Raw genomic sequence first — 24,347 nt, forward strand, 5'->3', positions numbered from 1 at the left:
AAAGTTTCCACAACCAAACTACAGTTATGTTGAAAAAATTGGATTTCTCTTCACCTATACCATCAGATTAGGTAGTTTTTCGTAAGCTTCATTTTTGTGATTTTGGTACCAATTTTACCTTTGTCTAGTTGAAATGGATTGGACAAACCAATCTAAATTGTACTCACCATTTACATCCATTCCCAAGAAATGTTATTCTCTCCATCATAGCATTATATATCCAGTAAAAAGACAAACTAGACCAAATATCAAAATTGATGCCTCATTGCAGGTATGTTGATATATCACATGTGTATACAAAATGGGGTAAAATTTGACCTCAACCAGGTGACATATAACCTGACCTATGATGACCTATAACCTTATAGAAATCTCTTTTCCAAACAACACATGATAGAGACATGATAGTATTAAATTTGCTATACCATTCATTGAGGAAGAGATATAGTTGAGCACAAGTCTGAAGATGGTATAGCAAAGGATATAATTTATTCTATTCAAGTACTACTTGAATAGAATAAATTATGTTTTGTTATGAGTGAGGCACACATACTGAGTTACTATAATCCCATAGTAACAGGTAAAAAAAAAAAAAGTATATAGGGCAAAAATGATATACTAAAATGGTTTAAAATCACTTTGTAGGTAGAGATATTTTATAAGTTTAGGACATGAGATGATGAACATATTTATGTAGTTCATAAATTTGCAAGAAAAAATAGAAGAGGGGTACTGATGAAAATCAGGGTATTATTCCCCCTTAAACACAATACATAGACAAACCCAAAACTATTATTTTTCTGATTCGTGTCAGCTACACAAACAATTTGCTTTTTTTTTCAAAATGGGGGAAAGTTGAAAATTTCTACCCCTGTACAACCAAACAAGTGACATTTTTAAATGTGGTTTTTGTACGATAGGACGTAGATAACAAAAACTATGCCTTTTGTTAATCATTGTGATCAGACGAGTAACTTGGTATGTCTTTCAACAAAATCGGAACACTCATTATTTTACCCCCTGTATGACCTTTCGTGACCTCTAACGGTCATCAGGGGTCAAATCTAAAATGATTCCACGTCTTAAAGGCAACATTGGACCTTGTACTTCATTTGTGGAAATTCTCATGCTTCTAAGGAAGTGCACAATGGTTCTGGAGCCTGTAACTGTGCTATAAAGGGAATCAATTGCATTGATACTAATGTAGATGTAGTTATAGGTAAATAAACGATGTGCATGTTCCTAACTTGAAGTACGTAGTGATATGTATATCCTATGAGTAAAATTAGTTTAAAAGTTCATTAAAAGTATTGTATGGTATAATGAGGAATGATATAGTTTAAAGTACTACACTTACAAGTTTGTTACCTTTACGCATGCGCATGAACCTGCTCGTGTGGAATAGTATAGTAGCTGTGAAAGTAAGATGACGGGTAGAAGAGGTAACAAAATGATGCGGGAGTCTAATAATTCTTACAGCATGAGCCCATCACTTCACCGACAAATCACCTTACTAAAACGTTAGCACTGCGCATGAACAAACTGACACCAAATTTGAATCCATAATTGTGCTGCGTGCTTAGTTCGGAAAATAAATATTTCTCTGGCTATTCCGAGACTGAACTTTACTCCTCTGTAAACAGATTGCACGGATAAATTCAAGCGTTGCAAGTTTCAATCTGAATCTGGAGCATGTACAAGGGATACTTCCGTTAAGTGGATGACCAAGAATTGTCATCGCAGTTGTAATTTGTGTGAAGAATCAAGCAATGAGGTGGAATTCGCAGATTGGAACGTACACATTGAAGAGGTTGAGTTTGATGAGTGGAATTCCTTTCCAGAAAGTGACTCCTTTGATTGGAGCAGCGTCTTCCCTGCAGAATCAGATGATGAAAGCACCATTACGGGTAAAAAGGCTTTGTGATGTGTAGTGTGAACCTTGGCACCTAAAGATTGCTGAGCTTAAATGCTTGATCCCTGGCTTGCTGTGGAACCTGATCGGCTGTGCACTGCATATCATCGGAGTGCCGAAAGAAATACCGGTAGGATAGAGCCCTAACCCCTCGTACAACTTCCATCCCAGCACTCCTAGGGCCCAAACCGGCTATCACGTAAGCTTGAAAACAACTGCGCATGATTAAATGCACACGTGACGAATAATGTCTATGTATAATCCTTAAAACCCACGTAGTAAAATGTACATCGTAAAATAATATTAATCATTAATATTGTTAAAATATGTTGAGAAGATTGACTTTTTTCTTTAAAGTAGTGTATATATTTTGAAAGAGTTGCCACTGAAGAATGTATTAATTACGTGATTTGGTGTATGCATAGTTTTGCCTGCATGTAAGTCAATTGCCCCCGATGTTGTCCAAGGTATTTACCCCATTTTGTCTTGTTGTTAATACTTAATCGTATTGCATATCAAGCTTGAACGTCAAGCGATTAGTTACTGACCAATCAGGTACAATGAGCATCGTTTCCCCATTGGTCATAAAGGAATCCTTTGTCGCTTGTCAATGAGTTTGTAATATTTTTCTTGTTTGTGTCTGCATTATCATCTTAATCAATACTAACACATGATGCTTGTATACGGGGTAAGTATAATGCATATTTTGATATTGTTTTCCATGGAAAAGTCTATCTTTTGTTGTCCGTAATTAATATAATATGTTGACAACTAACCTTTGTTTGATATCATGTGTTTTTGTGTCTTTTTTGTTTGGATGGGTGGGGTGTGTGGGGTATGTGTGTTCTAACATGCATGTATTTGCATCATAAACTATTTTGTGTAGTTTAATTATAGAAATGCACTTTTTTCTTCAGTTAAATGCTGTATTTGTTGACTATTTTGAGAAGATTTTGTGTTTATTCTGGTAAACTGGTAACTGATTAATTTTAGGACATAATTTAACAAAATAGACATTTCAATAAATTTACACACATTAATTAGCATGTTTTATTTTTTCACCTTTGTTCCTCGCAATTATTGTAATATAATTATTATTTACTGTTCTTTTTATAATCATTGAATGCTAACACTTATTACATGTCTTAGCCGAGTTTAAAACATCGTGATCTTGATTGTAATTTAGCGACACATTGTGCATGTTTATAACGCATTAAGTATTTATCTGCCTGTTAGCATCACAGTTTGCTTTATGGCTTTTATAAAGCTTGAGCAAACTGTCATATCTGTTTGCCCCAGCTTCATAAAAGTCATTTTAAATTTCTTGAGCATGCATCGTTTATTTTCTATGGTCGCAGATATTATTTGTGTCTCGACCCATGCTTCACGTTATTTGTTATAGTTTATGTTAGTTTGCTTTATTCTTGCTGTTCAAAAGTTGAATGGACAATATTCAACCGTGGAAGGCTTTAGTTAAGTCTTCTACGCTGGGAGTGTGGATTTCAAATGGAATAGTTTAATACACCCACGGTATCATCCGTAGTCTTGAGTGCAGCATCCCAGCATGTTTATACAAATAATTGTGATGGAGATGTACGCACACCAATAATTTTTTGTATTTAAAATTGTTCTATAACTGTTTAAATTGGCGGACAAAACAGATAATGTATGAGAACAAAGTGCATCTCTTTTTAGTTACAAGGCTACTCCTCCTTCACTAGTCTCCCATTTATAAATGGGCTATTCCAGTCAAAATCCATACACCCCCCTGTGGAAAACATGACCGTAATCTTCGAGACAAGCGGTGTAGACTTCAAATGGAGTCGCCCATTATTTAGGTAGTAGCCCCATTTGAAATTCACACTCCCAGTGCAGTGTGGAAGATATTGGTCATCTTTCATAGGGATGTGTGGATTTGCACAATTTTAGAACTGATGATGATTGGCATGTGGTATTCTAATCCTGACCTACAGCGGCGGCGGAACGATTTTGAAAGTGGGGTGTGTCTGTGGGGATGTGCCCCCTCTGAAGTGAGAAACGTTGCAAAATGAAGACTAAATTGAAGCCATTTGGTGGACTATTTTGGACTATATCTTCAAATATTGCATGAGTATACATCGGAGTGTCCCTACAAAACTAGAGAAGATTTTACATTTTCCAGGTTTCTGTAGATGACCTTGGAACAATAGCAAGATTCTGTACTACGACATCAAAAGTCTCCTTCAATCTGTCGATATTGTCATTTCGTCCTTTGTTACTCTTACTGTAACCATGGTAACTTTTGTCGTCGTTCAACTTTTGCTTTGTGCTTGATATTAGCATGATTAGTGTAGTTGCGCAAGATAACGCTTACCGCGCATTTGTTAGTTGGTTTGCTGTTTTAGTGTCATAGTCTTGTTTCTATATACGATTTGGGTTCTGTTGCGCAAGATTTTGCAGAACATGCTTGTTTTGCCCTATTAAACGCTTGTAGTGTTCTAGTCTGTTGCGCAAGATTGTGCAGAGCATTGTATTGTTTTGTGTTGTAGTGTCCTAGTTTACATGTGTATGTTGTGTTAGATCACATTGACGGAACAAGATGATCAAATCTGTTGGATTTTGCATATAAAGCACGAGAATCAATTGGAACACCGCTAATAGGATATTCGAATTAGCGCCAAGCCTCACAGCATTGTCTGTATCACTCTTAATGTTTGGCCTATTATTTTCTACAATTAAATAGCGAATATTCTCAGTCATTCAGTCGTTGAAATCACAAAGTTTTGAATTAGATATTTTACTGGAACTTACTTTTACTGTTACGTTGCGTCTGATACCACCAGATTTCTTCAGGCAACTGACCCGCTGGTCTTGTCATGTGACACTTGGAGACGACTAGGGATCTCTTGATGGCGTGAGATAGGTTGTGTCTCAGTCCCCCTTTCTTGTTAAGTGACGGCTGCTCTACTCTCTCCCAGATGGCTTCCTTGATGCCTCCCATGTGCCACTGCTCCTCCTTTATCAATAATCACTGCGTCCTCAGTGTCAATATTATGACCAGTGTCTTTAAAGTGGAGATACACGGCGGAGTTCTGGGCCTCGTATGTTGATCGAGTCTAGCTTTCAAAAGTTTTGTATCGCCAACATATGCAGCAGAACACCGCACACTAATCCATACACAGAGGTTGAGCGTTTTTCTTTAGATTGTTTGCCTTTGACTTGTACGAGCTTGCCACGGAGGGTATTATTTGGCTTAAAAGATGAGGAAATCCCAAAAGGTTTGAGGTGTTTCTTAACACGTTCTAACAGCCCAGCCTTGAAAGCTAGATTCAATCAACATAGCAGGCCCAGTTCAAACGAGGCTCCGCGCCGTGTACCTCCACCTTAAAGACACTGGTTATAATATTAACACCGAGGACACTGATTCTTGATCAGGAGGAGCAGTGGAACATGGGAGGCATCAATGAAGCCATCTGAAAGAGAGTAGAGCAGCCGTCAATAACAAGAAGGGGTCTGAAGCACAACTGATCTTACGCATGGGACCGAGCCATCAAGAAGATCCCTAGTCGTCTGCAAGTGTCACATGACCAGCCCAGCGGGTTAGTTGATCAGACGCAACGTAGCAAGTAGTAAAAGTAAGTTCCAGTAAAATATTTAATTCAACACTTTGTCTTTTCCACGCAGAGTTGAACTGGAATTCCCTCATTTATGTATCACGATACTTTTCCATTTTAATGTGGAATTCTTCTCTTTAAGCGATTTGTATTCACTCTTAGAGGAGTTGTTTATGCTTGACAGTGATCCAAAGACTGCAGCACATTTTCTAACATGTTAGCGAGAGTGTCTTAATTAATTGTCTTCTTTGTCATTGCATCGCACGTAAGCTCTGTGTATTAGTAGTGATCATGGTGATTTCATGAACTCTGCTCCTTTACGATCATGTGTCTCATCATGTTTGTGTGGTTGTCTGTCTGAGATTTTATTAACACCTTAAATGCAATGGTCTATTGTGCATAGCTCTAAAGTCCAAAATTGCCATTGTAAAATTGAATTGGTAAGCATGCTTCCTGTTAAAATCGATCACTGGAACTTTTCTACGGAAACACCAGTAATTATTATTAGTATGTTATTAAAATTGTGTTAAATTAAATTCAAATCAATAATTCCATTGTATCACTTTTTAAATTAGAGAATGTAAATAAGCTAATGGAATTGGACTTTTGTTATCGTATCTCAAAAATATATGAACCGTTATTATACTTTGTATTATACTTTGTAAAAAATCATGTAATTGGTTTTTTGTTTTTATCTTTTATTAACGACTTAAAATTTTCTCAAATTAATATATTGGTCATTTAACAAGCTCGACAGCCTGTCCATGCAGGATGCTGTTGTTTCTTGTCCATCCACGACCTCCATCTTTTCCACGAGTACGGTATGCTTACACATTCAAAATTGGATTTTGGCATTTGACTTTGAACGTAATAGCAGTTAGCGCATGGAAATCAAATTTGCATGTCTGCCCTATCTGCTTGCGTTGTTTTCGTATTCGTCTTGCGCATGATTGCTCTTCTTCATCCTCATCCAAGGACTATCCCATTTCTTACTATAGGGGAGTGTCGAGACCTGAATCCTTTTTGCCCCAAATGGGCCGAGGCGAACCAGTGTATTTACAACCCTTCTATGATGCGCAGAGAATGCAAAGCAAGCTGCAACTTATGTCCTAAAGTACCAGGTACTTCGCTCTTTCTTTCTTATCTTTCACTTTTTCAGCTTGACTTAGCCACAGCGTCGATGTGTTTCAAATGTATTGGTCCGATGATTAAATGGGACGTATCTATTTAGTTAGTTGACACATTGGGATTTGTACGCCAACGCTATCTTGCTAACTTCGACACGTTCACCAACTGAATCAATTCAAATCACTCTACTGTGGTCAAAGTATGTATAGTGATTTTGAATTTATTCAATTGGCGTACGTAGCCATAGAAATTAGCGTTGGCATACAATAACAGTTTCTAGATATCATTAATGAAGATTTGCAAGTGAGTAATGTGAGTTGTGGACGTGAATGGTAGTAAACGACTGTTTCATTGCATCTGTTCAAATCTCTTTGCTGTTACATTATGTGCTGGTTACATCATAATGCTACTTCTTTATTGTTTCCCAAAAATACTGTGTCCATAAAAAGTGAACCTTTTTGTCATTTCAGTCACATTTTCATCTATTTTTAAACATTTACCACTCTGTGAAGGAACCGCTGCATTTCCCCTGCTTTAAATGTATACTTCTTTGACAAGCTTGGCTCACAGGCTAGATATAAGATTCCTGTTGATAATCGTGAAAAATGTCAAATGCATGCCATTTACAGAGACATTGTTAAATAACCCGCATAAAGACCTACCATTTACAGAGACATTGTTGAATGACACACATAAAGAGTATAATGTTGCGTCATTAAGGGTCTGTGACCCGATCGGCAGCCTCATCCCCCATTGTTATTCACCATAACGGAGATTTTGGTATCATAAGAAAGCTCTTACTTTTCTCATTACCCCAGTCAAATTTAACGCCCATAGTATGTTACGTTAAAATGGTGTGAACAAAAAAGTAGTGATTTGTGGTAACCACACCGGAAGTGTATGTATCTCATTGGGCATTGTTATACACGTTTCTCGTATCAAAACAACTGCAGCAATGCAACTCAAAATTTGGAAACATTGTTTTAATGGTAGGCCTCAATCTAAGATAGATAACAAATCGTAGTGTTAGCGTGAATTACTCACAATTAAAATTAAACTGTTTTAACCTTTCAGAATGTTATGATAAATATGATACTAAGGAATGTAAGCGCTGGGCGTGGATGGGAGAGTGTCTTACCAATCCAGAAGGTACCAGAAGTATATGCAAGAAAAGCTGTGGCCAATGTGGAGAACGTGAAGGTAGTTAGCATACCAAAGAGGGGACATTTTACACAAAATGAGCATACCAACAATTTGTTTAAATCTAATGATATGTACTTAAAGTGTATAACTGGAATGAAAAGCCGTCCATCATATGAAAAGTTTGACATTTCGTCAGATTTTTTTCCCAAAAACACCAAAAAAATGTAGGTCGTTTTTGGGAGAAATGTAAATCTTCAATATGAAAGGTCAAAATTTCAATTGATGGTCGGCTTTTCCTCCCAGTTACATGTACACTTTAAGTACATATCATTTACCTCGATGACTTTTAAATATCAAAAATATAAAAACTACAAAAACAGCGCCTTGAAAATCGAAGCAGAAAGACCTGTGAAAAAAAAATCACAGGTCATATATATTCGTCATCCTAGTGTTTCAAGTACATCTGTTTAACCAGTCAGTATAGCACAATAGGGCTCTTGACTGGTTAAAGCAGGTGAACGATTAGGATGATGAATATGACCTGTGATTTAGGTTATTTCATGTGTTTTTCTTTTTCGATTTTAAAGGCACTGACCACATAATGACCGCACTGTAAGACCCTTTATTTTGATAATTTCAAGACCCCCAAATTGCTCACTCCTCTCATTTTCAGCTTTTTTCAAGGTGATTTTCAAACAGAAAGCCAAGGAAACACTTTAATTTCAGTTAGCACCTATTTTTCCGCCGTCAGGCCAGACTCACCATATTCTGACCTTGATCCTATTTCTGTATCAGCTCCACCAAAGGCCTAAGGGACGCACCATTATATATCTTTTCCTTTGCCCGATTTCTCTTTAAATTTTTGGTTAGGTGGGTACTTTTCTCTTTCATTGTCAGGGCTCACTCTTCCCTCTGACCACCCCCCCCCCTCCGCTGACTACGGTACTGGTTCATCTGGTGAGTTAGTCTGGATGAAGGTGAAGGGTCGCAGTTGGAACACGAAAAAGAGACTGTCGAAGAAAGTGAAACCAAACCTAGCACAGTTGACAGATCCAACCACTGCAGATGCATTTGAAGCCAGTGTCCAAGACCACTTGAAAGACAAGGATGTTTCATGGCCAGTATTAGCAGATGCTCTATCTTCAGCAGCAAAAGAACATTGTCCGGCTGTAAGAAAAACAGAAAAGCCATGGATAGATGATCCAGCAATCCAAGACTTGATTCTCCAGAGACGCCAAGCCAAGCTGAACAACTTCCAAAGCCCAGAATACAGACACCTTTGCAAAGCTGTCAAGACTGTATGCCGTAGAGCAAAAAAGAATGGCTGGACGATGTGAGCGCTGAAGCAGATAAATCATTCAGGTCTGGGAACAGCAAACGCACATACCAGCTGATAAGGCAGATTAGTTGGCGGAAATGTCCTCAGGCAGGCATTGGTATTATTAAAGGGCGAGAATGGTGAGATGCTTTATGAGGCTGCTAGTATCAGAGACAGATGGACAGAGTATGGCACTCAACTATTTCACTCCGATGCCCCAAGCCCCCCCTAGATGAACGCCGACCAGAGCTACTAGAACCTGAAATCATGCTAAGTGAAATCAGAACAGCTATAAAGAAACTAAAAGCCGGTAAAGCTGCTGGTCAAGATGGGATATATGGAGAAATGATCAAGGCTGAACTGTTGTTCAAGCTATGAAAGAAATAATTGATAACATCTGGAAGACAGGAGAGTGGCCCAGTGACTGGACTCAATCAGAAATAATCACCTTACCAAAGGTACCTGTCACTCAAAAATGCTCTAAACATCGTACCATCAGTCTGTTATGCCACGCTTCAAAAGTGCTGCTAGAAATTATACGCTGCAGGCTAGCCCACTACATTATGCCGCAGATCGCAGAGGAACAGTTTGGATTTGTTGCTGGTAAAGGAGGGACTGACGCAATCCTCACTTTACGTAACATCATTGAGAAAACAGTGAAACGCCAAGATCAACAACTGTGGCAGATGTTTGTCGACTACAGCAAGGCCTTCGACACGGTCAATCATGATGGCCTGTGGAAAACTCTCTTGGACTTCGGCACACCAAATCACCTAGTCTGGCTGCTAAAGAGGCTGTACTCAAAAGCGACTGGTGTTATTCGTGTAGCAGATGGTCACACAGACCTATTTCCATTTGAACAAGGAGTTCGGCAGGGCTGTATTATGTCCCGCATGCTGTTCAACGCCTGTGGTGAATCGATCATGCGACAGGTGAATGAGGTTGTAGATGAGAGATCAGGCTGCATTGTCGGTGGAAGAGCAATATGGAATATTCGCTATGCAGATGATACCACACTCATAGCATGCACGATGGCAGAACTTGAGAAGCAAGCAGTCGAGTTGGAGAGGTGCAGTCACACCTTTGGTCTCCATATTAACGCAGCCAAAACCCATGTTATGACCCATGGTAGCAAAGAGACAATCTCCCTGGGTGGAAAGCCAATCAAGCAGGTTGAAAGGTTCAAATACCTTGGCTCAATGGTAGGGTGTGATGCAGACTCTACACCGGAGATCAATGCTCGACTAGCAATTGCCAGAGATGCCACCAGCCAATTATTAGGATTATTGAAGCCTAAAGCGATCAGCCTGAAGCTGAAGAAACAACTGGTGAGATCCCTTGTCTGGAGTATAGCCCTGTATGGTGCAGAAAGTTGGACCATAAAACAAAGCGATATTAAGAAGATAGAGTCGTTTGAGCTGTGGGTATGGCGCAGAATGCTTCAGGTCAGCTGGAAAGATAGGAAAACCAATGCATGGATCCGTCAGAAAGTGGGCATCACAGAGAAACAAGGTCTGCTCAGTCAGCTGAAGAAAAGAAAGATATCCCTGTATGGTCATTTGAAGCGGCGTCCAGATAGCATTGTTTAGATAACGATAGAAGGAGAAGTAGAAGGAAAAGCCAGGCCAGGTCGAAGGAAAACAGGATGGATCGATAACATCAGAATGTGGACTAATGGTGGAATGGCCGTGGCAAGAGAGAAAGCACGCAAGAGAATGCCGACGGTTCTATGAGGACTATGGCAACGCAGCAGCAGCAGCCTCCCTAACTGCTCAATCGGGAATGAACGGTATCGCGGTACCCTGCCTGTTTATACTCATATACGGAATGAACGGTATCGCGGTACCCTGTCGGTTTATACTCATATATGGAATGAACGGTATCGCGGTACCCTGTCTGTTTATACTCATAATACGGAAAGATTTATACTCCAATATCTATCGATTCCAAAGGATTTTGATTCCATTCCGGTTAATATTTACTTATGCGCTAAAAAAGGATAATTTCACTAGCCCAGCCAGTTTTCCTGATTGTACCAATATTGTTCCTTGACGTTCCCTTGCATTCCTTTTCGATCATGGGTGGATTACCAACCAATGCCTAATACAGGAACAACAATGACAAAAATTACAAACAAGGACATATGTTTTTAGACCCGGGTATATTGCCATCCTGTGGTTTCTTCTCCTCCTTCTCTTCCTCCTATATACATCAAACACATCATTCTGTCAAGGCTAGCGCTAAAACTGCAAGGGCCTCAGGACCCATATGTGGTACACCGTAGATTTATCCTTTGCACATCTTGGCCCCAGAGGTCACGGGCCACAGGGGCCTAAATGTAAAAATACAAAGCATGCTGTTTCTCATCAAATGAAGCAGCCTCAGGGACCTGAGTTGGTACACTGATAGCTCCAGGGGTACTCTATATATACAAGTATACATGAGCCCCATATGTCATATATTATGGGCCCCAGGGCCCCAAATGTTAAAATAAGGGGCAACAGATTGACAAGGCTAGCGCTAAAACTACAAAGGCCACAGAGCCCATTATGTGGTATAATTATGGGCCCTACCCCGTAGATTTATCCTTTGCACATCTTGGCCCCAGAGGTCACGGGCCCCAGGGGTCCAAATGTAAAAATACAAAGCATGCTGTTTCTCATCAAATGAAGCAGCCTCAGGGCCATGAGTTGGTACACTGATAGCTCCAGGGGTACTCTATATATAAGTATACATGAGCCCCATATGTCATATATTATTGGCCCCAGGGCCCCAAATGTTAAAATAAGGGGCAACAGATTGACAAGCTATAAAACTACAAGGGCACTAGGGCTCATATGTATGGGCCCTAAGTTGTAAATGTGCCTTTTGCTCATTTTGGCCCCAGATGTTTAATTAAGGCTAGGGGCCCCAGAGGCCCAAATGTTAAAACAAAGGGCCGGTCGTTTCTCAGCAAATTGAAGTAGCTACAGGGATTAGATTTGGTACACTAATAGGTCTTCAGCATTATGATTATAGTTATATGTATATGAACCCCATGTGTCACATAATATGGGCCCAGGGCCCCAAACGCTAAAACATAGGGCCGGCCGTTACTCAGTAAATAAAGCAGCTACAATGTCCAGCTTGAGTCTGCTGATGGTACTTAAAAATTATATTTCAACATACGAGGGGGTATCAAAAAGTTTTAGAAATCGCCCAGAAGTGAAAGAGCTATATCAATGAAATTTTGTCAGTGCAATCACTGGTCCATATGTACACTATGGTGCAAAAATGGTCTCATAAGAATGTTTACTTTTTTTACAGGCGCTAGATGTCAGTACCTGCCTATGTAACCGCATAACCAGCAAAATGGAGAAAATTGAGGCATGTAGCATGATTAAGTTCCATTTTAAGGGTTACAGTGCCCAAAAAATCTGTGATGAAATAAAAATTCATTTTCCAAAAAGCAACAGTGACAATATCACAATCACCACCGAAGATAACTTTCATTTCATCATCGATAGTCTCGGCACTGCAACCCTTCAAATGCAGGATCTTAATAACGCTGCTTGCCTCAATTTTCTCAATCTTGCAGTTTATGCGCAGTAACTGGGGCAGCAGGTTATTAGCATATAGCGTCGCCTGTAAAAAAAGTAAACATACTTATTAGACCATTTTTGCACCATAGTGTACATAAGGACCAGTGATTGCACTGACAAAATTTTATTGATATAGCTCTTTCACTTCTGGGCGATTTCTAAAACTTTTTGATACCCCCTCGTATGCACATGAGTCCCATAAGTCAAATATTATGGGCCCCAGGGCCCCAAATGTTAAAGTAAAGGGCCTGCCGTTTTTCATCAAATAATGCAGCTTCAGAGCTCAGAGTTTGTACACAGATTGCACCTGAGAATTATATTGTTTTATGTACATATGAGCCCCATATGCCACATAATATGGGCCCCAGTGCCCCAAACGCTAAAACATAGGGCCGGCCTTTACTCAGTAATAAATAAAGCAGCTAGCTCAGCTTGAGTCTACTGAGAGCACCTGAGAATTATACTTCAACATATGTACATGAGCCTCATAAGTCAAATATTATGGGCCCCAGAGCCCCAAATGTTAAAAAAGGGCCGTCCGTTTATCATCAAATAAAGCAGCTTCAGGGCTCAGAGTTTGTACACAGATTGCACATGAGAATTATATTGTTAATAACACCCATCCCACCCCACCCCATACACGTAGGACTAAACAGATCCACAGACAATAGCGTAATAATTTTTATAATATAGATGTCATAAACGTTAAGGCTGTTCCAGTTAAATTACGTACCCACTGGCTGTTCTATTTAATTTACATACGCCCTCTGAAATGGCCACAAAATAGGCTGTTCCATTTAATTTACATACTCCCTCTGAAATGGCTGTTCCATTTAATTTACATACTCCCTCTGGAATAGCTTTCCCCTAATCAAATTGCATATTGTGAATTTCAATAGCGTATTATAATAGTTATAGATGATGATAATTGGAAATACCATGTGTGAAGTGTTAAGGCTGTTCCATTTAAATTACATACCTTTGGCTGTTCCACGTAGGACTAAACAGATCCACAGACAATAGCGTAATAATTTTTATAATATAGATGTCATAAACGTTAAGGCTGTTCCAGTTAAATTACGTACCCACTGGCTGTTCTATTTAATTAACATACTCCCTCTGAAATGGTCCCAAAATAGCTGGTCCATTTAATTTACATACTCCCCCTGAAATGGCTGTTCTATTTAATTTACATACTCCCTCTGGAATAGCTTTCCCCTAATCAAATTGCATATTGTGAATTTCAATCTATCAAATTGCATCTGTGAATTAGAGAGACTGACAGCAGCAACCTAAGTCCTCAACAAATAAGGACTGTAAGTTTGTGTACACCGATAACATGCGGGTATAGCCGTATTTGTGTAAAATATAAAGCCCTCTAGTCTATAGTAATGGTCTGATTTGAACCGTTTATCTTACATATACGGCGAACCAAAATAAACGAAAATGCCAAGCTGATGTATTATCGTGTAAAGGTTTAGGGTTTTTCCCAAAGTAAAAACACCCAGAGACATTATTCCCATGTGTCCTGCGTTCGAGTCTATGAATCTATCTAGTGACAAATACAAGTGATTTAATCAACGGCCAAAACGTTTCTAGTACATTTCGATTTTAGATTTATTTTAATGTTCAACCCACGATGCAAAACAAGTCACGGAGGTACGATTGTAATGATTTATAGTTGTACCGCACAACAATAAGACCATGAGTGAAATATTTTGTCTATATTTTTGAAGATCCGTTGATAACATTGTGACGAGATATAAACGGTCTGATACGGGGGTCTGATTCTATCAAGCATATAATATCCCACCAATTTATCATAGAATATATTGCATACTCTACTTATAATTTTAAATGGTAAATATGTTGACAAATGTGTTTTTATATTTAAATATTACACAGGAATAATATTATGTAGGAAACAAAATGGCAAATATGGCGGGAAGGACTGACCTATGTCAATTCAGATCATAGACATGATATACCACTTACGGTTGCGTGACTTTCAGTTACAGGCATTTCCCGATAGTTGTAAGTTCCCTGATTGCAATCATGCTTTTGTTGAATGCAATTGAGTAGTCTGCGATATTTACGGTATGATACGGCAGTCAAGTTAGCTCAATCGATAAGGCGTTCGACTATGGTGCGAGAGGTTGCGAGTTCGAACCCTGGCGGTACCTAGTACGATCTCGTGGGAAAATTGAGTTAGCTTGAAATTCCCCTGGACACGGAACTCATTGCTAATTTGTTTCGTTGTAACCCGTACGAAACTTGGGGAGCTGATCCTGGTTGCGATGGTTATTTGTGGAGTGCCTAGGGTGTGCGCTCTTGAAGCAGCAAAGTCCCTGAATTGTTGTTTAATGGTTTATGGAATGATGTGGGCCATAGTGGTCAGCGACAACCCGTAAAGTGTGCCGAGGCTTGTGGATCAACGTCTAGGCGTTGTGCCTGTGCGTAGCGCACTATAAATCACTGTGCTTTTTCTTTTCTTTTTTTTCTATTTTTTTTCTATGCACAACCTCTGTTGCGCAGGTCATTGTGTACGTTCTCTCGTGGCAGTATATGCGGTTCTCATGAATATTTGGCGATTCTCATGAATATTTGGCAAACACAGGCCAATGGTGCTCCAATTGTATTGGCTGTGGACTGCGAGATGTAAATTGGGTGATGATGTCACAGCTCATTATAGTTCCTCACTCGGTCTATGGTAACTTGTTGTAATGAGGTTTTTGAGGTTCATTGGTTTAAGTGTGAAAAGGTGCATATTTGTTGAAAATGTAGGCCTACATGTTACACAACTGGGTCCCAGGTTAAAAAAAACAAAAAAACATGACCATGGGGATTTTTTTATACATTGCAAAGCAACGTAACTCAAAATCAGATTTCAACGACTCGTTCTATTGCATGATGTATAGATTGGACGCACCCTTTATTTGAACGTAGATAGTGTATACTTCACTATATTTATATAGTTTGCCGTTCTAATTTCTTCTTAACGCACAACGTTGCACATTTCAGCACTTGCACCTCTCAAAATGGTAACTTAAAGTACATGACATACTACTTAAAATACCAAAATGCCCTTGTTGTCTGCACATTAAACAGATTCAGAGAAATTCTTGGAGTGTAAATTCCTTTTAAATATTGGTGGTTGATATCTGGTCAAAAATCAGAAAATTCAAAATCAAGGTTAATGTATTTTTATAAACAAACAAAGGACCCAATTACAAATAAGAAGCATCTACTTTATGAATATACTGTGCTTTTCAAATGGGTAGCATGACCCAGTTAATTATGGTCTTCGACTGTAGTGCAAGAGGTCCCCGTTCAATTCCCGGTGGATGCAAAATATATATGTAATATCCCGCCCTCTTCATGAGTGCATTTGGAATTACGGGGCAGATACGGTCATGACAAAGATCTCGCAGCCAGTTCTGACCAGGGTAACGCCTGGCTCTCTGTACGCCTACCTTGAGCATTATGGGAGAACAGTAAAACCTAGTCATTTTGCAAAACTCATTTCTCATTTTTATCTTTCAGGTTGCCGAGATCTGAACAGGCGTTGTATAAAATGGGCAAAACAAGGAGAATGCACGAAAAAGTCAAGCATCAAATTCATGAAGAAACACTGCGGCCCTAGCTGTGGACTGTGTACCCCAGAAATTATAGAAAACAAATACGTCAAAGGTAGTGAGCAAGGTGTGACTAAAGCTAAAAAGAAAGTGAAAGTGAAGAAACCGCTCGTGACTACACCATCGCCCTCAACGACAAAGACGGCTACAACCGCACCAGAACCAACAACACCAGCACCTGTAAGAAAATCAGCTAAAGGAAAAATGAAGCACAAGAGAAATAAGAAGAAAGTCAAGACTGGAGGTGCAGCGACTCGACAACTAAGAGCTCGTACCAAGAAGAAGCAAAAATCTAAGACTGGGAGTACAGAGACTAGACAACTAAGACCCGGTAATATAGGGGGTAGTGCTTCGCGACCTAACTCAAGAGAACTTTCCCCTAGGAAAATGAAAAGATTGCGGAAGAGACTAGAGAAAGCGATGGCCCAAAGTAAAGCAATAGCAGAAAAACGAGCTCTTAAATTAGCCGCGCAAACTAATCACACGGAAACGGATACCGCAGAGACGCCAGAACAAACTATTCACGTTGGCACACAGTTAAACCCAGTTCAAGAACTGGTAAACCCGGTTCAAGGACAAACTAACCAGGAAGATGAAGAATTGACTGGCACTGTGGACGATCAAACACACGGAGATGCACAAAACGGCGATCAAACTACAGATACCTTGTAGACCATTGTAGTATTAAATAGGATAGCACTTGTCTTCTTAACTCGACATCAATGAAGAGTTGGAAAATTACGGATGGGCATTTAACCCTTAGTTTTGGTGCCAACATTAACGTCAGTCTCTTAATGAAGTTAACCAAATTTTTATTATATTTTTGCTCCAAAAATCATTTTCCTTGTTAGAAAATCAACATGTATGTTGTATATTACGACCAATAAAATCAGATGCGTAGCGTGAATCATTCTTTGGGGGAGGGGGTACCGACCATGACTGGGGGAACCGGGCATGATAGGCATTTTTCCTATGGGATTTTCTTAATTTTCAAACCGATTGGGGGCTATGACGCTAGGCCACTAAATAAATGTTCAAAAAAAATGTAGAAATAAAAGAGTACTCCTCGATTTGTAAAGAGCTGAATTAATGGAGGACGTGTCCATGAACCTGATCTGAAATAAAAATAAGGACGACAAAATTGTACTTGAGGCGGGTGGGGGGTCATGAGCTAGCGGTGTTTTTGCACTCTAATATCGAAACAAACAAAGCTGACACACAAGAGGAATGGAATGGGTTTGATATAAGGGTATCAATTCCGCACCATATGCATGATTTTTCTCGTGAGAGGGAAATGCCCAAAACGTTCGTTTTGATATAGGCATATATGATTATGTAAATATAAATGCGATTATTGGCTCCCTTGACTCATTTCCGTCAAGTTCCACAAGTACATTATTTAGTCAAATGGATAAAAAGTCTGGCTCCTGCCATTCCACTTGCTTGAATAAGGAGCATGCAGTTTCAAGTTTCATATTGTACATAGTGCGCCACCGCAGACTTTCAAAACATAGCCTAAACAGTTTTTCTCCTTTCTCCCTTTTGAGCCGAAACGCACCAAAACAGGAATTTAGCGCGGTTTCGCAACAATAGGATTTTGGCTGAAAGCTACCACCATCACAGGTTTTTGATAAAATACACTCCTAAACATGTTTTTTTCTTTATATATTCATGGTTTGTTAATGGTCATGATGTCAAAAGGAGTACAGCCTGTCTCAAAAAAAAAATGCAAGTTAAAAGCGCCCTCTGTGGCAGTTAGAAAATACCGTTGCTTACATCAACGTCACGGGCCCAGTCTTAGCTTTCAAATGCCGTTTGTTCTGTTCAGTTTGCTTTTTCCAAAATGTGCCACTTTTACTAGGGAAGAGAGCTGTACATGTAAATCAACGGTAGCTGATGTTGATGCGTCTAATATCTCTTCCAACAGGTAATACGTGTTCATTAACCTATAAAATGTATAAGTGCGCAATATTTGTTTGTCTTTTTAACATGTATTGAGTGACTAAGAGAATAGTATTTACCGTGGTATTCAATTTTTACAGCAGAATGTGACATATTTATTTATCTTTTAATCTCTTTTAAGTGGAAAAAGAGAATCATCATATCCTGCATCTTGATAAACTTGATGCTATCACTGTTATATATAAAGCCCTCTTCCCTAGTAAAAGTGGCACAATTGTGATTTAACCCTTGCGTCTTTAACTAAACATATCTCGAGATTAAAACAAGCAAATTGAACAAAACAAACGGCATTGGAGAGCTAAGACTACGCCCTTGACGTTGATGTAAGCATAATGTCACAACGGTATTTTCTAATTGCCAGGGAGGGCGCTTTTCACTTGTACAATTTTTTTTGAGACAGGCTGTAAGGAAGTACATTATGCAATGCACTAGCTTTCGGGGGGGTATACAAATGATATTTTATATATTTTATTATCACTGGTATGTATGGTCTTTTCAAAAATAAATTGTCTATCTGAAACAAGGTGCCTATATACTCCAAAACATGTAGTTGCATAGCTATATAACAAATTGTATTACACTAGTATATGAAAATGGTTTAAATGCGCTAGAAATTAAGTACTTTAAATCATTTTAAAGTCTATTCCATAATATATATATATATATATGATGTGATCAGGGAAAATGTGGCTTGTGGCCTGTTCCTACAAAACCCGTAGTATGTCAGCAGATCCGACCTTGAGACGCTGCCTCATACATGGAGTTCAGATGCTGTGTCATTTATTGCTGGCTTTAACACCCTACAATCAATTCCAAGGTAACCTTTTGAATATGTGATCAAATGTAGCACATTATTATTTCTTGTTATTTTCTTTATATTTTATCCGTTGTATTTAACAAAATATTCTCAAATTTGTTTGATATTTCCATTTGATATTTGTGATATCCGTAACCATGCCCGGTAACCATGGTCACGTAAAGGAATTATAATTTTTGCCTGTAATAACTGGGAATAATAATTTGGAGAAAAAAATGTTACGTAGAAGAACATTTCTCAGAATTGCATTGACATCAATCTAAAGAAATAATGTTTGACAAATTTGGTCATATCTAAAAAAGTGCAATTTGAAGCCCATTTTTTAAATCTTTTTAAGCAATGTTCCGTCAAAAAGTTAGCTAACTTACAAAACGCGGGAACTAAGCCATTTGAAGTCACACGGTGTGTTATAAAAGGTATAGAAGGGCCTATATAGTTGTTTTCTATGGGTTTTCTCTGGGTGGCCAACTAAAATCAAATTTCAAAATTACTCGTTTGTTTTAAATTTTGTTTTAAATCCTCAATAAAGTATTGCTCTGGTCATAAGGATTCAGAAAAGTATCGTTTGACCTACCTGTGACGTACGTTCTTGAGGTGTTGACAAAAAAGGTTCGTCAATGTTCGACCTCAACAGGGGTCAACATCGTAAAAATGCTCCGAATTTAACCAAAAATGTCTCTAATTGTCCCTTTTATACCAAACCATTTAAAATAAAGAGGTTTACACCCGGGTTTTATGCATAGGTTACATAGCAAAATATGTCAAGGTAAATAGAGGGATTTGTCCGCTCACCCCGTTACTTAGGTAACGAAAAGTTTAAGATGGCACACTTTTGAAATGTTTTTTAAGAGATATTTGAGATATCTTTGGTTTAAATCAAATGTCCTGTTTGACCTGTTTGCTAATAACTCAAGAACCGTAGCTTATGTCAACATGTAGGTCAAAATATACTTTTTCTAAATCCTAATGACAAGAGGAATACTTTGGTGTGGTGGATTGAGACAAGATTCGGGCAATATTGAAATTTGACCCAATATAACCTTTGACCCCATGCTCCCCCTGTAGAAGATTGATTTATATAGTTGGTCACCCAGAAGTTATTGCACATGACCCATAGAAAACACCTACATAGGCCAACTTTTTAGAACTCAACATGTCATTTGCTTCAAAAATATGAGAGTTGGCTCCTGAGTAGATGTACATCGGTGAACTTGAACCCTGCGCAGTCGTCCTTGTTTCTTGTCGTGAAATAATTGAGCTGACTTGATATTCTCCTGGCAGCCCAGCAAACACAAATCGTTAAACGTATACAAATGTTTCAATAACATTCAAAAATATTTTTGAAAACTTGATGCAAAACATTATGATATTTAAGTGTTGATTATGATATGTAAGTGTTGATAAAATATTTTGTAAAAATGTTTGCCAAAAATATTTTACAATAACGTTTTTAAAACGTTTTCATGACCTTTAGTAAAATGTTATTAAAACGTTTTGAATCAACATTTAGGTGTTTGCTGGGCAGCAAATACCAGTAAAATGTGCCGATGTTTGTGGGTTTATACCTCACGTTGCGTAACGCAATCACTGCGCCTTTTTGCGGGTTTTGCCCGACGAGTAGGACCTTTTTTTTCTAAGTTACCAGACTATACTCATTTCACACTATGATCACTATCTCACATGGCGCAAGAAAGACGAATCGCGAAAGTCCAGTGACCGCGCCGCCCAGAGGGGCGTTTAGTGGATTTTTGTGATTAATCTTTCTTGAGCGATCAGAGTTCGAGTATAGTTGGTAACTAAGAAAAAAACAGGTCCTACTCAGGCCTTGCCGTCTAGATTTTAAAGGCGAGTGGTCAATTACTCGCTAACATGATGCTAGGCGAGTGGTCGAATCACTCTCTACATTTTAATCGAATCACTTCGCTAGGTCTGAAAAAATCATTCATATATTAATATGAAACAATATTACACACCAGTTGTTCACAAAGCTTCACAACCTTTCTTTCGTATCCAGGGTTCAAGGCTAACTTATTACGGTAGATCAGATACAGGATACACTGAAGTGCTGAAACTTGCATGTAAATTTATATTGGATTCAATTTTGGGCGATTCGCAGCGAGCGATATTTAGTGCCTTTGGCGAGTGGAAAATCGCTCGCTAGAAATTGAGTTTAGTCGAGCGGTGGCGAGCGAGAGCGATCGCTCGCCTCAAACGGCAAGGCCTGTCTACTCGTCGGGCTAGGTTTTGTGGGAACACGTAACTTGATCACACCAGATAATTCTTCTTGGTGCTAGCTCACTCTGTTGGTGCTATTTTTAAGGGACGTATTATTAAAATATGAATTTTAATTACAAGCCAACGTCAAACGTCGGCTTGTTCTGGATCACTGCAATTCATTCTTCTTCTGGCAACCGAATTTCAAAATTTTCAAAATGCTCTAGTTCCGCCAGGGATTCGAACCAGCGTGCACTAACGATTACATGTCGTTCAGCTCACCACCACACGGCATAGCAGCTCATGGCGGATCAGCCGGCGAATTGAACATGTAATGATTTTATTCTCTCGTAAATGTCGCACGGCCAATGTAAATTAATTATAATTAGAGAAGGCGGCCTATCTGCGGTGTCATAGCATGACACCAGTCAATATGAGACATTAAATATTAAATGCGAGGATCCAGAGGACACATGCCTGAGAAAATATATAATAATTAAAGAAATGAAGCTCAGACAAACTGGCATTATAATAAAGGAGAGAAAAAATCAGAACCGTTCGGATTCGAACCAGCGTGCACTAACGATTACATGTCGTTCAGCTCACCACCACACGCCATAACAGCTCATGGCGGATCAGCCGGCGAATTGAACATGTAATCATTACATGTGCACGCTGGTTCGAATCCGAACGGTTCTGATTTGATTGACCAATGTGACTTCAAGAAGTAAAGTTACAAGCATTTGATTAGACGAAGGTCGAGTTTCAAAAGTGACAAACTGGCCTATTCAAAACTCCACAGACCACAAATCTGGTTTGAGAGTGGTGAATGGCTAACTTATGCGTTTTAAAACAAAAGGAACAAAAGAAAACTGAAACAAAAGAACAGACAAATAAAGTGAAAGTTATGAAAAGTGAAGTAAAAACTGAAATAAAAACTGCTTTAAATAACGCTTCATTGCAGAAACTGTGTTGTCTCTTTGTTGCGCTTGTCGGAATCTTTTTGCGCCTTGTATAGGCCAGTTTGTCACTTTTAAAACGGGACCTTTGTCTATTCAATTGCTTGTAACTTTACTTCTTGAGGTCACATTGGATTCAATGTGGTGTCATAATGTGCAGGATCAGATAGTGCATCTTAAAAAAAAATTTACCCAAATATTGTTCAGTTTTGAAATTGTGATTATTTTTCCCAAGTGTAAGGATACTTTATGGGCGCAGTATATAAGTTTTGAGATCATGACACCATGGTAAACAAACATGTAAGTCAAACATATGTTTACTTTTATCTGTAATATTAAACTGTTGTGTAAATTGTAAATAAAAAAAGAAAACTGATATTGTAACTCTTCGTAAACAAAATTGTGTGGAGCCATGAATTAAATGTTAAATTATTTTAAAAGCAAAAGGTTTAAATAGGTTCAAGAAAACCAATACATAGATACCCTGGCTGGCCTGTAGATGTCTTGGTTTTGGTTTCTCTATTGGGCTATTCATGTTGAAATCCATACACCCCCATGGAGGATATAACATTAATCTCCAACACAAGCGGTGTATATTTCAAATGGAGTCATCCATTTAGGGCTGGATGGTTATGGAAAAAAAAGGATGGTGCCACTGGCCTTTCGGCCATCTCCTCCATGATTCATTGATGGTATTTTGATGTAATGATATTTTAGTGCGTATTTTTTTATGTGAATCGCGGGGGGGGGTCAAGAAGAGACGTGGAAAACAACACGAAACTGGAACCAGGAACTTGAAAGGTCAATGCCCTTGTATAAAGTACTCAAATCACGTGGATTTACTATCAATAATTTAATATTTTTTCTTGTTTCTTGTATAAAAATATAATTAAAGGCCAAGCCTAATCTAACAAAAAGTGTTTTTGTTACATAAAATGTACATTTTGTTAGTATACAGTCTTTGTTTTTGTGTGATTGTCCAACATATGGATGAAAATCCGGGATAAAAACAAAAGTCAATCGTTGTAAGGAATGCGCACCAGGGAACTTATGATGATATCGGGAATTGCCTCTGACATGTCTGAAGTAAGATCTCACACCGTGACGTGGTCCATAAATGGTATACCATGTCTATAGACTATAATATAAACTGTCATAGGCCAGCACGGCATACGGCAATACGGTATCATATTGACATAAGCCAGCATACGGCAATATCATTCCCGACATGCTTAGTAGCCAAGTCCGTAGAAGATATTATTCTTGTGATCCACATACTATGTACACAGAAGAGCTTTAGTTGCAAAACGTAATAAGTCCACCCGAGGTCGAAATTGAGTTTTTTGTATGAACGTATCAAACACATTAAAATACATCTTTTGGTCTTTGTTTCACATTCATATCTCCTCCTGCTAGCACCCTCATGTGTATGATTATGACTTGTAAGATATGTTTTTTCTTACGAAGCTATCAGCTGGTGAACTAAGAAGTTGTTAAGCAATTATATGACGATATCGCACAATAGTAATAAATTTCCCTATACTTTGTGTACAAAATGGCCTCTATTCAAATGGATCTACCTACCTTACGAGGCGACTCAATTGTTCAAAGTGATGTTTTCCTGACAGACAAACAAACAAGCAAGTAAACAAACTAAATGAAATAATATTGGTGACCATTGAATTTTCGAGCTACTAGACCACGAATACAATACAATCTTTTCACCCAATTTTCAAAATAGAAGCACTTGTGATTTTACCTAGAAGCAGCCGGTTTGAGAAATACATGAAAAATCTGAATAAGAGCCCAGAATCTTTCCCAATCTTGGCAGATGCTTAGATTCAAGCCTACATTTATTATCTGGCACGAATTTTTCCCAAAATCTGCACATTTTTTTTTTCAATATTGATTTATAGGTTTTTACCGAAATGTAAAAGCACCGCAGATCAGGACGAGAGCTTAGCCCCCAAGCACACCACTCCACGCCATACATAAATTCTCCAAGTCACATTTCCCGAATATGAAATTCAAAAAAGTAAAATTTAAATTCTGCTTCTTTTAAAGTTTGGCAGAGGCGGGGTTCGA

The 24,347-nt window shown here is 38.6% G+C and overlaps 1 protein-coding gene across 3 annotated transcripts in view; it reads left to right on the forward strand.

The window, feature by feature from the left end:
* The window catches only part of LOC140146497 (uncharacterized), a 178,783-nt gene extending 155,581 nt beyond the window's left edge, over nt 1-23,202 (forward strand). For all 3 annotated transcript variants that reach the window (XM_072168365.1, XM_072168364.1, XM_072168366.1), the window contains 4 exons: nt 1,644-1,907; nt 6,504-6,626; nt 7,708-7,833; nt 16,219-23,202. In XM_072168365.1, coding sequence (XP_072024466.1) covers nt 1,644-1,907; nt 6,504-6,626; nt 7,708-7,833; nt 16,219-16,982 — 1,277 coding nt within the window. In that variant the 3' untranslated portion in view covers nt 16,983-23,202. The remainder of the gene's footprint in view (nt 1-1,643; nt 1,908-6,503; nt 6,627-7,707; nt 7,834-16,218) is intronic.
* The last annotated feature ends 1,145 nt before the right edge of the window (nt 23,203-24,347 follow it).

This window comes from Amphiura filiformis, chromosome 2, assembly GCF_039555335.1.
Source record: "Amphiura filiformis chromosome 2, Afil_fr2py, whole genome shotgun sequence".
Classification (NCBI taxonomy): Eukaryota; Metazoa; Echinodermata; class Ophiuroidea; order Amphilepidida; family Amphiuridae; genus Amphiura; species Amphiura filiformis.